Source organism: Mauremys reevesii, linkage group 5 (genome assembly GCF_016161935.1).
Source record: "Mauremys reevesii isolate NIE-2019 linkage group 5, ASM1616193v1, whole genome shotgun sequence".
NCBI lineage: Eukaryota > Metazoa > Chordata > Testudines > Geoemydidae > Mauremys > Mauremys reevesii.
This window is the reverse complement of record NC_052627.1, coordinates 125796314-125810939: the sequence shown is the minus strand read 5'-3', so window position 1 is coordinate 125810939 and position 14626 is coordinate 125796314. Positions and strand designations below refer to the sequence as shown.

The 14626-nt window shown below is 41.3% G+C and overlaps 1 protein-coding gene across 1 annotated transcript in view; it reads left to right on the top strand.

The window, feature by feature from the left end:
- Positions 1–14626, top strand: part of EIF2AK3 (eukaryotic translation initiation factor 2 alpha kinase 3) — a 61389-nt gene that overhangs the window by 31070 nt on the left and 15693 nt on the right. The window contains exons 5-11 of the mRNA XM_039539859.1: positions 3707–3941; positions 4211–4373; positions 9231–9368; positions 9947–10069; positions 10620–10840; positions 11216–11328; positions 12714–12836. Of these exons, the coding sequence (XP_039395793.1) occupies positions 3707–3941; positions 4211–4373; positions 9231–9368; positions 9947–10069; positions 10620–10840; positions 11216–11328; positions 12714–12836 (1116 nt within the window). The remainder of the gene's footprint in view (positions 1–3706; positions 3942–4210; positions 4374–9230; positions 9369–9946; positions 10070–10619; positions 10841–11215; positions 11329–12713; positions 12837–14626) is intronic.

Below are 14626 nucleotides of genomic sequence, written 5' to 3'. Positions count from 1 at the left end.
AATTTGTCAAGATCACACTGAATTTTAATCTTGTCCCCCAAAGTGCTTGCAGCCCCTCCCAGTTTGGTGTTATCTACAGATTTTATAAGCATATTCTCCACTTCATTATCCACGTTATTAATTAAATACTGAAAAGTGCAGGACCCCACTTGATATGCCCTCCTAGTTGGAAAGCGAACCATCAATAACTTTTTGAGAATGGTATTTCAACTAGTTGTGGACCCAACAGAGCTGGGGGTGAGGGATTTGGGGTGTGGGAGGGGTTCAGGGCTGGGATAGAGGCTTGGGGTGCAGGAGGGAGTCAGAGCTCTGGGCTAGGGGTGCAGGCTCTGGGGTAGGGCTGGAGGTTTGGGGGTTTGGTTGCAGGAGGGGGCTCGGGGTTTGGGGGAGCTCAGGTCTGGGGTTTGGGGCTCTGATCTGGAGGTGTGCAGGCTCTGGGGTGGGAATGAGGGTTTTGGGGTGAGGAGGGGCCTCTGGGTTTGGGGGATGCTCAGGGCTGGGACAGGGGATTGGGGTGAGGGCTTACCTCAGGCAGCTCCCGGTCAGCGGGGTGCCACGGCAGGCTTCCTGCCTGTCCTGGCACTGCAGACCACGCTCCTCCACGGAAGTGGCCAACAGCAGGTCCGGCTCCTAGGTGGAGGCAAGCAAGTGGCTCAGCATGGCTCTCGCCCGCAGGCACCACACTTCCCAGCTCCCGGCCAATAAGAGTGCAGAGCCGGTACTTGGAGCAGGGGCAGCGCACAGAGCCCTGTGACCCCCCCTGCCTGGGAGCCAGACCTGCTGCTGGCCACTTCCTGGGTGCAGCACTATGTCAGAACAGATAGGGACTAGCCTGCCTTAGCCGGGCAGCACCGCTGACGGGACTTTTAACAGCCCAGTTGGCAGTGCTGACCAGAGCCACTGTGACCCAGTGCCTTACATTCCGCGACCCAGTACTGGGTCGTGACCCACAATTTGAAAACCATTGCCGTAGAACAGGGGTAGGCATTCGGCACGCGAGCTGATTTTCAATGGCACTCTCACTGCCCTGGTTCTGGCCACTGGTCCGGGGGGCTCTGCATTTTAATTTAATTTTAAATGAAGCTTCTTAAACATTTTAAAAACCTTATTTACTTTACATACAACAATAGTTTAGTTATATATTGTAGACTTATAGAAAGAGACCTTCTAAAAATGTTAAAATGTATTACTGGCACGTGAAACCTTTAAATGAATAAATGAAGACTCGGCACACCACTTCTGAAAGGTTGCCGACCCCTGGCTTAGAATGACTTTCATCAGGCCCCACTTATCTATCTAAATATTTTTTTTTCACCTGTTCTTTCCATATTTTGGCTTGTGTTCCTTCTACTTTTTTGTTAATGTTAATTGTGTTAAGCATCTGGTCACAATTAACATTTTTAGTGAAGAATGAAGCCAACAGGCATTAAACACTTTAGCCTTCTTGATGTCGTCATTTATTAGCTTTTCTTCCTTGTTAAGTAGAGAACTTTCCTTCATCTTTCTCTTGCGCCTAATATATTTATTGACCCTCTTGTTACCTTTTTATGTCCCTTGCTAGATGTAACTCATTTTGTGCCTTAGCTTTCCTGAATTTGTCCCTACTTGTGCTATTCTTTGTACTCCTCTGAGCAATTTGTCCATATTTTCACATTTTGTAGGATTCTTTGATTTTTTTCAGGTCATTAAAGAGTTCCTGCTGGAGCCATCTTGGCCTCTTACTATTCTTCCTATCTTTCCTTCACCTCAGTATAGTTTGTAGTTGTGCCTCTAATACTGTTGCTTTCAGAAACGGTGAGTTCTCCTGAATCCTTTCCCTTAGGTTTCCTTCCTGTTGGACCTTATTTACCAGTTCTCTTTGTTCAAGTCTGCTTTTTTGAAGTCCAGTGTCCTTATTCTGCTACTTTCTCTCCTTCCTTTCCTTAGAATAATGAAATCTATCACTTCTTGGTCACTTTCGCCTTCAGATACTCTACCAATTCCTCCCCGTTGATCAGAATCAAGTAAAAAATGGCTGTCTGCCCTCCTCACCTACACTTTCTATATTTAAACTTAAAAAAACTTCTATAGGCACCTATTCCTTACGGTTAAAAAACATAGTACAAAATATAGGAGATGACCAGTCCTTTATACTATCAACACAGTAAATATCCACTAACTAACGTGAGGATAATAAAACCCCTCTACGCCCAAGTCCAACTCAAAAGCCTAAATTGGAGAATGGACTATGCAGCATGCCCAGAAAGTTAGCAGTTCTAGGGTCTGGCAATAGAGAACCCATTCTGAATCTGGGCAGCTTTGCAGCCCCATAACTCTGATTTGGAAGTTGGGATTCTCTGGCTTTTTTGTGATTAGCATTGGCCAGGATAGGGATAGTGCTGAAGTGTAAGGCAGCTGCCACATTTCCTCTTTCATTGCTCCCTGGAGTCATTGTGACATCTGATTCATCTAGGTCCCTCTGTGTGTAAGTGAGAGATCAAACCCGGTTCTTTCCCTGGCAGCATTGTGGGGGGTGTTTATATGGTAGCTTTGATCTTGGTCCAGAATAGTAGCTTTTATTTTATAAATTTCAGTAGAAAAAGATAAAAGTTGAATATTTTTTATATATAAATATACACATTTTAAATTGGTTTCAGAATAGCAGCCATGTTAGTCTGTATCCGCAAAAAGAACAGGAGTACTTGTGGCACCTTAGAGACTAACACATTTATTTCAGCATAAGCTTTCGTGGGCTACCGTTTTAAATTTACAATTTTAAATTGGCAGTCTCTGGGTCCTGGTAAGTTTACAATATGGTCATATATCATCTTTGGGCACCCAAACCTATTGTTACTTATGAATAAGTATTTTGCCCCTTTGTCATTCAGTGTGAGCTGCTGTCAAAACTATGAGTGTCTTGACAGTTCGAGCATTGTTCTGCACAGTCTTTCTATTCATGATGATAGTTCTCAATATTTCTGCTTTGGTTTATTTGTACCATAAAGCTAATGGATCTCTGGCATCCAGGATACAGAACTATCCCGACCCACAATGCTGATATAGTCTGTCTACAAAAAATCAGCCTTCTTTCTAGATAGGTTAGATTAGGGGATGATCAGTTCTAGTTACACTGATGTCTTTATCAGTAAATTGCAGTCGTAGTTTGCTTTGTCCCCAGAATCCCATCTCTACAACTAGCATAAAATTTCACAAGTTGTAAATTGCTTAATAGTTAAGAAAAGCTGCTATATGCCTAAAGGGTTTATTTTAAAGTACTGTAGGGTACTTTAAAATACAGTACTTAAAAATACCAGGACCTTCTTAAATTCTAATGTATTTGTTGCTATTATCTGATAAGGGCTTCCTGGGTAAACAGCTACACTGGTATTTAACTGACTTATATAGTCCTTAATGCTTGCCTCCCATTCCTCTCTCCCTCATCAAACTTTGATGTCTCTTTAATTATTTCAACTTCTCAACTCATAAGAAGTCATTTTTGGTGGAAATAACTGTACATTTGTTTTGTGTCTTGCATTCTGGAAATAGCACAGTTAAGTGTGTTAACACTCCCTCTAAAGGTGCAGTTTAGTTCAGTGGACTATCACTGAATTTACCACAGAAATGCTAGTGACATGTCATAAGTTTCATTTACAGATTTCTAAGATGGGTGGTTGGGGTTTCCTTTTAAACCTCTTTTCTAGAAACCCTTTTTCTTTTTAACTTTAAGGTGGAATTTTAGTGTTGGTCACTTTGAACTGCGTTATATCCCAGACGTCGAAACTAGCGTGGGATTTATTGAGAGCAATTTTAAATCCAGTATAAACAAAGAAGAGTCTAAAATCATTTCGGATGTGGAGGAGCAGGAGGCTGTGATGAAGGATACAGTGATAAAGGTCTCAGTAGCCGACTGGAAGGTTATGGCTTTTAATAAGCAGGGAGGACATCTGGAATGGGAATACCAGGTACTGGACATGGGAAAGTATTAAATGTTATGGAAATTGAAGTTTTACAGCATTACAGGAGAATGTCATGAATTTTGATTTAGTGCACATCTGCTGAGGTGAAAAAACTGTACATCTCCCTGTAGTATTTTGTATTGAAGTTTTATATTTTGAGTTACGAGCGGCTACAAACTGAACCAGGGATTTTCAAGCATAAGAGTTATTTAGAACAAATATCTGTTAAAGCTATCAAGTTATATTAAATTGCCCTTTCCTTCCTTCCTCTTCAGTTTTGCACTCCAATTGCTTCCGCTTGGCTGGTTAGAGATGGGAAAGTCTTTCCCATCAGTCTTTTTGATGATACAAGTTACACCGCTAACAGCGAGATCCTAGAAGATGAAGAGGATCTTGTGGAAGCTGCCAGAGGAGCTACAGAGTCTAGTGTCTATTTAGGTGAGATGTCTACTGCATTGCCTTCTGTTTAACATTATCCTTCTCTCAACCTTCTAAAAACCTCAGTAAACCAGGTAATTTCAAGTTATAGAGTTCAAGGCCAGAACGTACTATCAGATCATCAAATCTAACCCACTGTATAATACAGGCCAGAGAACTTTACCCAGTTACTCCTGTGTTCAACCCAATACCTTGTGTTTGACTAAAGAATATTGTCCAGAAAGGCATCCAGTCTTGATCTACAGACTTTAGGAGACTAGTAGTTTGTTCTAGTGGTTCATCATTCTCGCTGTTGTAAATGTGGGCTTTATTTCAAAGTTCAAATTTTCTGCACTTAACTTCCAGCTGTTGATTCTTGTTATGCCTTTCTTGTCACCTGCCCCCTTGTTTTGATTGAATAATTGAATCCCTGCCCTATAAACTTTCCAAGAAGCTACCATGCTACCTTTTTTGCCCTGACTGGATAAATCTGGTTCCCAGGGGCGGCTCTAGGTATCATGCTGCCCCAAGCATGGCAGGCGGTTTCCTTCGGCGGCTTGCCTGCGGGAGGTCCCTGGTCCCGTGGATTTGGCGGCACGCCTGCGGGAGGTCTGCCGAAGCCACGGGACCAGCGGACCCTCTGCAGGCATGCCACCGAAGGCAACCTGCCTGCCGCCCTCGCGGTGACCGGCAGAGCGCCCCCCGTGGCTTGCCTGTGTGCTGGTGCCTGGCGCCGCCCCTGCTGGTTTTCAGGGCAAAAATACTGTTCCAAATTTGAAATGTGTATTCCATGAATATTCTGTGCTTTTTGTGTCATCCTTGTCAGTAATTCCTTTGGCTAGCACGTTCATGGAAACTGAACACCAAAGGGCATGAACACAATCATATCAAACGTGGTTAGAACTTTGGAAAAAAAAAAAAAACCTTTGTGGTTGAAGGAGTTGCTGTGTTTACCCTGTTATAACTACAAGCTGCAGTATGCCCCCAGTGGTCACATGAATAACTCATCTGATCATTTTGACCAAATTTAACAGGGTAATTGTGTGGGTTTTTTTGTTTTCTTAATTATTATTATTTTTATTTATTTAAGTCTATTCATCTATAAAATGCTCTTTCCATTTTGACCCATGTGGGCAGTCTTGGTATTTTTGGACTAATCGAGTTCTAAAGCTTTTTTAAACTGTGATTTAGTTAATGGGAGACAGTTTTATTGCCTGATACAGACTTCTCTTCTTTCAGACCATTGGTTTTAGTCACATTAAGATTTTTTTCTGCATTGACTACTGAGACTTAGTTACCATATATGAAATTTTGGCTGGAATTTCTGTAAATTAAGTCTCATCCAGTGGTCAGAATTTGTTTGTGGTTTGTAACAGCCTTGAGTATTGTGCCATCAGCTGTCCTTCCCCTTAATGCCATTACATTTCTTAACACGGACTTTTTGCTCGAGGTAAATGCACTGTGGCCTCCTGAAGCTGTTCATATTAGACCTTTTTATTTTCCTTCTCTTTTCTCGGCAGGGATAACACCAGTATTGTTCTAATGGTAGTCTGTAGTGAGAGCATTTCCATGGACAAACCAATGGCGTTTTAACTACCATGCCATCTTGCAACATGTACTAAAAAGGCAAATGTAAATCTGAGGTTGACTGTGATTTTTGCATCCCCTCTCACCCCCATTTTAGCATGCAACAGCAATGCTCTTATTATTATTCTTGCTGGGGCTTTGTCAGCTTGTGTTGCTGGCTTTTGGACAAAAAGCAAATATGATGAATATTTCTAAAAGGGAAAGTATGTGTGGTTGGTTAGTAACTCCAAGAGCCCAGAACAGTTAAAGGGTGGTTCTGATAGCCTGTGTTTTAGAATGAAGAGAACAGTGAACATATTCTTAAAATTCATCTAGGCTAGTTACCATGTGTATGAAGAAACCTATTTTCAAACACTTTCTCTTCAAAACAGCACGAACTGTAAAGTCTATAATCTATTACTTAACACTTGCTAGTATGGATTTCTGGTTCCTTCATCTAAGCTGCTTGGTTTACAAGCACCAAAGAGTTCTTCAAACTTCTTGGACTACCAGGGTCTGGAATTTTGCACTGTCTCTTGATTTAGGGTAAGGAGGAGTCCTTTGCATCACACTGCCATTTGCTGCTTATGCTCTTCTGCACCTGTTAGAGGTAATAATGGTGCTGCGGCGAAGGACGCTATGCTGTCCCACGTTAAATAATGCTTAGTTGTGATGATGGCCTGACTTCTCTGGCTGTAGATACAAATGTTTTTCCCAACCATAGGCGCTGATTCTGTGGGTGATCCAAGGCTCAAGCACCTATGGGGAAAAAAATAGGGGGTGCTCAGCGCCCAGGAGTCAGCGGTTGAGTGTGGAATCTGATTTCTGTTCTGCTAACAACTTCTGCCCGTGGGGCAGGAAGTTTGTTTATAATCAGAGGCATCTTATAATTAAGATAACAAAAGGTTTATCATTAAATTGAATTAAGGGTTTTTGTATGATCCTGAAAGCGTTCCCAGGCACTCCAGTTAAAAGTTAAGAAACAAAGGGTAGGAATAAATGGTCCATTTTCAGAATGGAAAGAGGTAAATAGTGGTGTCCCCCGAGGAGCTTGTACTGGCCTGGGACCAGTGCTGTTCAACATATTAACAAATGATCTGCAAAAAGGAATAAACAGCGAGGTGGCAAAGTTTGCAGATGATACAAAAATTACTTAAAATAGTTAAGTCCCAAACATACTGCAAAGGATTACAAAGGTTTTGAACTTGGTGACTTGGCAACAAAATGGCAGATGAAATTCAGTGTTAAATGCAAAGTAATGCACATAGCAAAATATAATCCCAACTATACCTACAAAATGATGGTGCCTAAATTAGCAGTTACCCATCAAGAAAGAGATCCTGGAGTCATTTGCAGTACTTTGGAAGCACTATGTTTCTGGAGAACTACAAATTCATAAGAATCCTTCTCACTGTGCCTGTATCATCCTGAATTCATTCTCCAGCTTCAGAAGACTTAAAAATTATCTCCAGTCATCAGTGGGACAGATGCGACTGAATAATGTAGCTGTCTTTAACGTGCATCAAAACAATACCAGGGAACCTACATGTAAATAAGATTACTGAGTTTCATCCAGAAAGCTACAATGAGACATAATGTTTTTAAACTGGGACATTAGTGAAGACAGCTTTTAGATGACTGCAATGATTTTAATATACTGTAATTCAGGAGAATGTAATTATGTAGTTCATAACAATTGAATCATTATTAAAATAGTAAGGAGACCAATGATGGACACACATTCAATAACTAGAATATGAAAGAAGTGTATAAATATGCTGAAAATAGCCTGCCCCCAAAAACTGGCAGAGTGCCCCCCCAAAACACACACACCTCTTCAAAAGCCCCCACCTGCAAAAACGAAAGTCAGCACCTATGCTCCCGACAATACGGTGTTGATTGCACTCTCTCTGAGGGTTAAGTGTGATATTTGTTTTTAGTTTGGGTGGGAACCCTCTGAAATGTTTCATCTACTTATACTCCTGGGGGAATCCTGTGCTGCTGCGCGCACACAAAATTAATGTGTCCCACAGAATTTTATTTTTTCTGCAGAAATATTTTTTTCTGCTCCACAAGTGCTGCAGTTCTACCTTTTGCCCACGAGAGGCCACTGTGGCACCAGAACAGCTGGCTGTGTTCATGCTGTTGGCTGTTCTGGTGCCACAACGGCCTCTGTTGGGCAAAAGGGAGAACTGCAGCACTTGTGGAGGAATTCTGTGCATGCACATTGGCATAGAATTCCCCCAGAAGTAGAAGTTCATTACAGCACCGTGCCTGCAGAGCCAGGTTAGGACAGACAGTGGGGGACACAGGGCTGCTGGGGGGTTAACAGACTGGGGTTCAGAATGGCTAGTGGGGGGCGGACAGACTGGGGTGCAGGCTCAGGAGCTGGTGCGGTGAAAGCATTGAGCCCGGAGCTGAGAGTGGAGGTGCAAGGCCGCACGGGGGATGGGGAGGAGGTATGCAGGGACACATGAGGATGGGGAAGGAGGCTGCATAGACCCATGGGGATGTGGGGTGCTGGGAGAGGAGCAGATGTGCCTGACTGAATGGGAGAGGCTTGGGGTCAGCAAGGGTCTGCATGGGGGAGGCTTCCGAACTCTTTTCCTTTTTTTCCCATCTTCCCCCCCCCGCCCCCCATAACCTGTTCCATACTTCTCCCACACACACCTAACAACCCTCCAGGTTCACTCCAGGCTCCTTCCCTCTCCCTCAGCTCCTCTGTTACCCTGACTCCCTCAAGCCTCTCCCTTCTGTAGCTTCTGAAGGGTGCAAGAAATACAGTTCTGTATTCTCATTTAAATTAATTACTCAAAAGTTCTGTACTAATGTGCCTAATAAGGAATTTATTTGTCCAAAAAAAAACAATCTTTTTTTGGTCTGTATTGTTACAGACAAACTTGCAGACAGATAATTTATTTAAAAATATCAAAATAATTGAAACTGGAATGATTATATTTGTGTGTTGACAAGTTTTGCATAATTTTTAATTTTTTGGTGCAGAATTCTCCCAGGAGTATACTTAAAAGGAACCCTCATCCCCAGTGGCACTCTGGTCATTGGCTATGCATGACTCCCAGACTCTCTCTTGGTGTGGAGAGCAAGGAATGAGCCATAAATGGCTAAAACATTTTTTGCTGATTCTGAAGAGAAGAGTCAATTGTGCAGTACTTAAAAAGTTGATCTTAAATCCTTCATTTTCTCTTGAAACCCTAGGAGTCTTGAAACCATGTTCCTAGTTGTGCAACTTTGTGCTGGGGGGTGAGGGGAACTAAATCTGAAGTCAAATATGCTCTCTGGTTTATTACTCAGGAATGTACAGAGGCCAGCTTTACCTTCAGTCATCAGTCAGAATTTCTGAGAAGTTCCCAACCAACCCAAAGGCTCTGGAATCCCGAAACGACAATGCAGTTATCCCGCTGCCCACAATCAAGTGGAAACCTTTAATTCGTAAGTGACGATCCAGAGTTTTGCGAATTGTCTTTTTCAAAGCAGAATGTGACAAGACCATTCTTGTGACTTCCATTAACTGCAGAATTAGACTGTCTCTAAGTGGAAGATTGTATTCTCCTTTGAAAACTGATTCTGTGCTGTGCTTTAAAATTTTTAATCTTAATGTTGAAGGTGAACTGCCTTTGGTTTGTCATAGTGATTGACAGACTTATTTTAATCAAAACTTCCACTGACTGTAAATCAAATAGGCATTCTGGTCCTATCAGAAAAGAAAGAAATAATTATAGTGACATGAATGGCACTTACTTGACTTGTTTAAGAATTGATGGTGGGTTTGCGGGGGGAGGGGAGGGTGTTTGGTTGGGTTTTTTGTGTGAAGTGGTGGCTTTTTTTAAAATTTGTTTCATCCTTAATATTTTACTTGCATGAAAATCAGTCCTTTAAAGTATTTATATTTTCTATTACTGAACAATGGGAATTGTCACAGAATGAGGTCTAGTCAGAAAATGATTGGAATGTAGTGGGTTGTTACAATACTTCTAGCTTTTAAAAAGACATTCCCTCTCTCTGCCTAGATTCTCCGTCCAGGACTCCTGTGTTGGTGGGGTCTGATGAATTTGATAAATGTCTCAGCAATGACAAGTTTTCTCATGAAGAGTACAGTAACGGAGCACTTTCAGTTCTGCAGTATCCATATGGTATGTGGCAACAGTGATGTGTTTTTTGTTCATTAACTGGTAACTCTTGCCACTTGAAGCACACTGTTCAGAACTTGGGACAGTGTTTACCAGTAAAGCTCAGTAAATGCATTAGATAGCTACTTGATTTGTTGACCCTAAGTAAACTCTATTGTCCAAATGTTGGTTATGTCTTTGGAGGTTTGATGTTGGCATATAAAGTTTTGTATGTGAAAAACGTCATGCACTGAAGTCTTTAAGCACGTTTGCTTCTGTAGTTCATTAACTCTGTAGGAGAGGCTCCGCTTGCTGTGGAGTTTGACTTTGGATAATTGAATTTGTGTAGAAGTCTGATTGCTTAAATTTGATCAGCATTAGCTAAACTTTAAGAGATTTTTGTATGTGGAAGCAGTCAGTGTGCTGTTTTTAGTGAGTAGCCACATCTCTTGAAAGATCAACTTCTGGTGCAGTATTTCACATCTGTTAGGACAGACACATTTGTCCAAAAATAGAACTGCTTGATAGGTTGGGATAAGCAAATGTACTTTTTTTTTTCTTTTTTTAAACAAAGACAATGGTTACTATTTACCATACTACAAAAGAGAGAGGAACAAACGCAGCACCCAGATCAGTGTTAGGTTTGTTGACAATATGAACTACAAGAATATCCGCAAAAAGGATCCGGTTCTGCTTTTGCATTGGTGGAAAGAAATAGTTGGCACCATCCTATTCTGCATTGTAGCAACAACTTACATCGTCCGCAAGCTCTTCCATCCCCATCCTCACAACAGAGTAAGTATCTTGTTTAATCCTGTTGCTTAATCAAATCAATTCGAAAAGTATTAAAATCCTATTCAGGGTTTTTTCTGTTGGTTTCCGGACTCACATGTGCAAATATAAGTAGTTGACAGACCTTTAAATTATTAAAGAAATTGTGGGAATGAGAACTTGCATTGATTTTTGAACTGATTTTGAAAGCTGTTTACTGCTATGTGGGATTTACTTAGCAGCTGCGGAAAGTAAATTACATTGCTTTACTTGTTTTTATGATCTTTGGAAATCTTTATATTGAAATGATTTTGTCTCCTAATTTGACAATATCAACTAGTTTCAACTTTATTTATTTAGTTTTGTAAAAGATTTTTTTTTTTCTGTGATCCTTGTCAGCAGCGTAAGGAATCTGAAACACAGTGTCCGACTGACAGTAAATATGAATCGGTTAGTGGAGAGGTTAAAGATAACAGCTGGAATGACATCAAGTGCTCTGGATATGTGTCAAGGTGAGAAATCAAAGTATCCTCAATTCAACAAAATACATAGTGTCTTAGTGTGAGAACTAGTTTTAGCTAGAAAAGCAGGCTGGTGATTCTTAACTACTTTTAAAAGCTTGGTTATTAACCGCTTGAATTTTTTTGTTAGACATGAAAATTGACGACTAATACTCTAAGGCCTTCTCTCTACATTATCAGTCAGACTGCAGATAAGGTCACTCTAAACTATCTTTGGGAGATCATGTGACCAGTTGCATGTGTTTGTTGGACTAATGTTATCTGTTGTCATGTGGAGTGGTAAAATAACCCTTGAGATCCTCAGTGTTTACCTCTTCTATTGCTGTGTTTGAATAAAGTTGGGGGAGAACTGAAGATGATACTTCACATGTGGAAGAAGGGGAGAGAGTGTTTAATGCTATAAGCAATTCTGCTGTTGACATGAGAAGGGGTGTTTGGAAAGGGGATGCATATGGGATCATGTCATCTGTAGATTGGAGAAAATATAGAGAAAGGGAAATAAGAGATATTATTACTGGAATACCTCCAGTTCAGTCATGACATAGTAAAGGTAGGAATTGAAGTATTTTTAAAATAATATGAGCAATGAAGTAAAGGGAATGATTGTATCTAAAAGGAGATGCTTTTAGGAAAAATGGCATAATAAATGGATAGTTTGAGGAGGACCTGAAGCAAAAGAGGTTTTGAGGAAATGGGCTGCCCTTGAGAGAGACTAGCCTGTAGGAGTTAAAAATGAAAAATACCACCTTGGTTATATGACAAGGTGGTAAGGCTGTGTTTATTGGGATGAAAACTTATCCTTAGTTTAAGTCTTCACTCCAAAACTAAAAAAATGTTGCTAACTTGGATTAAAATATAGTGAAGACAGCAATGTGGCTTTTAACTTGATTTAGCAGCTCAAGTTAAAGCTTATATAGGATTCTGGAATTGAATTTGAGCTGCTACCCCAGGTTAAAAAATGAGTTTACATATCTTCACTGCTGTTGTAACCTGGGTTAGCAAACATGGATTAAGAACACCTTGTTGTGTTGTGTTGTTTTGTTTGTTTGTTTTTTTTACTGTGAAGACACCTTTTAATGGCCATAATCTTTATATTAAGCACACATGCCTTATTGTGTAAAGTTTGTATAATTTGTATTACAGTCACACCTAGAGCCTGCAGCTGACATTGGGATTGTGCTAGGTACTGTAGAAGCACATAACAGTCCTCCGTCCGAAAAGAATTTATAATCTAAATAGACAAGGCAAAATGTGATAGGGGAAATGGAGAAACAGAGAGGTGAAATGACTTGCCCAAGGGTGCACAGCAGGTCATAGTTTAGACAGAAATGATTGACATTCAAAATGTTAATAATTAGTACAATTTTTTTGTCCAGGTATCTAACAGATTTTGAACCAATTCAGTGTATGGGTCGAGGAGGATTTGGAGTTGTTTTCGAAGCCAGAAACAAAGTAGATGACTGCAACTATGCTATCAAAAGGATCCGTCTACCTAATAGGTAATGAATGAGTTTATTTATAGTTAAAAAGATAATTTATTATGGGGTGTGGTATTGCAGTTAATTATTTGCTGTTGAATTGATACCTTAGCATCAGTAGTTTAGAATGAGTGATGCACTTTTTTTTTTTTTTTTTAATTTGAGGTTTTCCTGATGTCAAGTGGTTGACAAACTTAAGCATAGCAGAGTGGTGGCCCCTTTAAACAGCTTATGTGAAAAGCTGTCAGGGCATAATTTTGCAATGGGATGCTCAAGAAGATGCCAGTTCTGAGTAGGAATTCTCTTAGGTTCCATTAGGAGTGGAAACTGGACCTCTTATTATTTGCAGCACTATTAATTTGCCTTTCTCCCTCCACTCATACCTCGTTTGCTACCCCTTTTCCTTCTCTCTTCTTCCCTCACTCTCCCACTTTGTTCTGTCCAACCTTTTCATTTTCTAGTTCCACAGCCCTTGCCTTTCTTTCAGCTTTAGGTGGTCAAGCCAAGCTTCTGAATTGCCTTACACAGAGCTTGCAGCACTTCCTTTTAGTGTGAGATGAGAGACTCTGCTTCTGGAAATCTCGAATTAGGGCTTATGTCTACACTACAAAATGTGGTCGATGCAACTTACGTTGGCGTACAGCTGCCAAAGTTTGTGTGTCACTTGGGCACATGCGTACCTGACTGCTTGAAGCAGTGCTGCTCATACTCACCAGGAATGCTTGTGTCGATGTAACGTGTTATGCATCACAGGTAAATATCCCAGTGTGCCATGCTCCGCCATCTAGCGCAATGCCTTTTGAGACGTTTTTGCACTATTTTTGTGAGATAATGTCACCCAGGGATCTCTGGAGGAAGGAATCAAGTTCCCAGCATGCATCTTTCTGCATCCCATAATGTCATCCTTATAATAATTTTCATGCCTTTTTTAAAAAAAAAAAAAAATCCACAAACCCCTGCAGCACTGTTTGGGGTCTGCAGTCTCTGACAGAAGCCTGAAGAGCTCTGCATTATTCTCTTGAAAGTTTCAAATACAGAGGACATGATTCTCCTGTATTTGCACATCCTTGGGAAGTTTTGCAACAATGAGGGGAAATGAAGATTTCTTCAAGGATGATTTGCTGAGGGATATAGTGAAAAACAATTCAAGGTTGTTGGAGTTCATGGAGCAGCTGCAGACATTGAAGTGCCACTTGTGGGCCTGAGAAACCAGCACAGACTGATGGGATTACATCAAAATCCAGGGTTGGCACAATGAGCTGTGGCTGCAAAACTTTTGGATGCAGAAGGCCACATTCCTGGATCTGTGTGCTGAGCAGGCCCCCGCCCTTATGTACATAGACACCAGAATGAGCACTGCATTGACCATGGAGAAGCAGGTGGCAATCAGACACTGAACGCTTGCAATGCTGGATTGCTACCATTTTGGAATTGGGAAAACTCACAATGAGGGGTGTTGTCATGCAAGTGTGCAGGGCCATGAATCGTCTTCTACTGCACATCACTGTGTCCTGCACATTGCTCAGAGCCATAGTGGATGGATTTGCAGCAGTGGGGTTCCCAAACTGCAGTGGGGCGATAGCACATATATCCCTAGTTGGGCACCAGCCCGCCTTGCCACGGAGTACATCAACACACGGGGCTGTTTTTGTGTGGTTTTCTGTTGGTGGATCATCAGGGATGCTTCACCGATATCAGTGTGGGCTGCCCAGGGAGGGTGCTTGATGCTCACATCTTTAAGACCTTTGGAGATTTTGAAGTGCCAGTAGTGATCCTGGGGGACCCACCTCACACCTTGCTCAAGAAGCTGT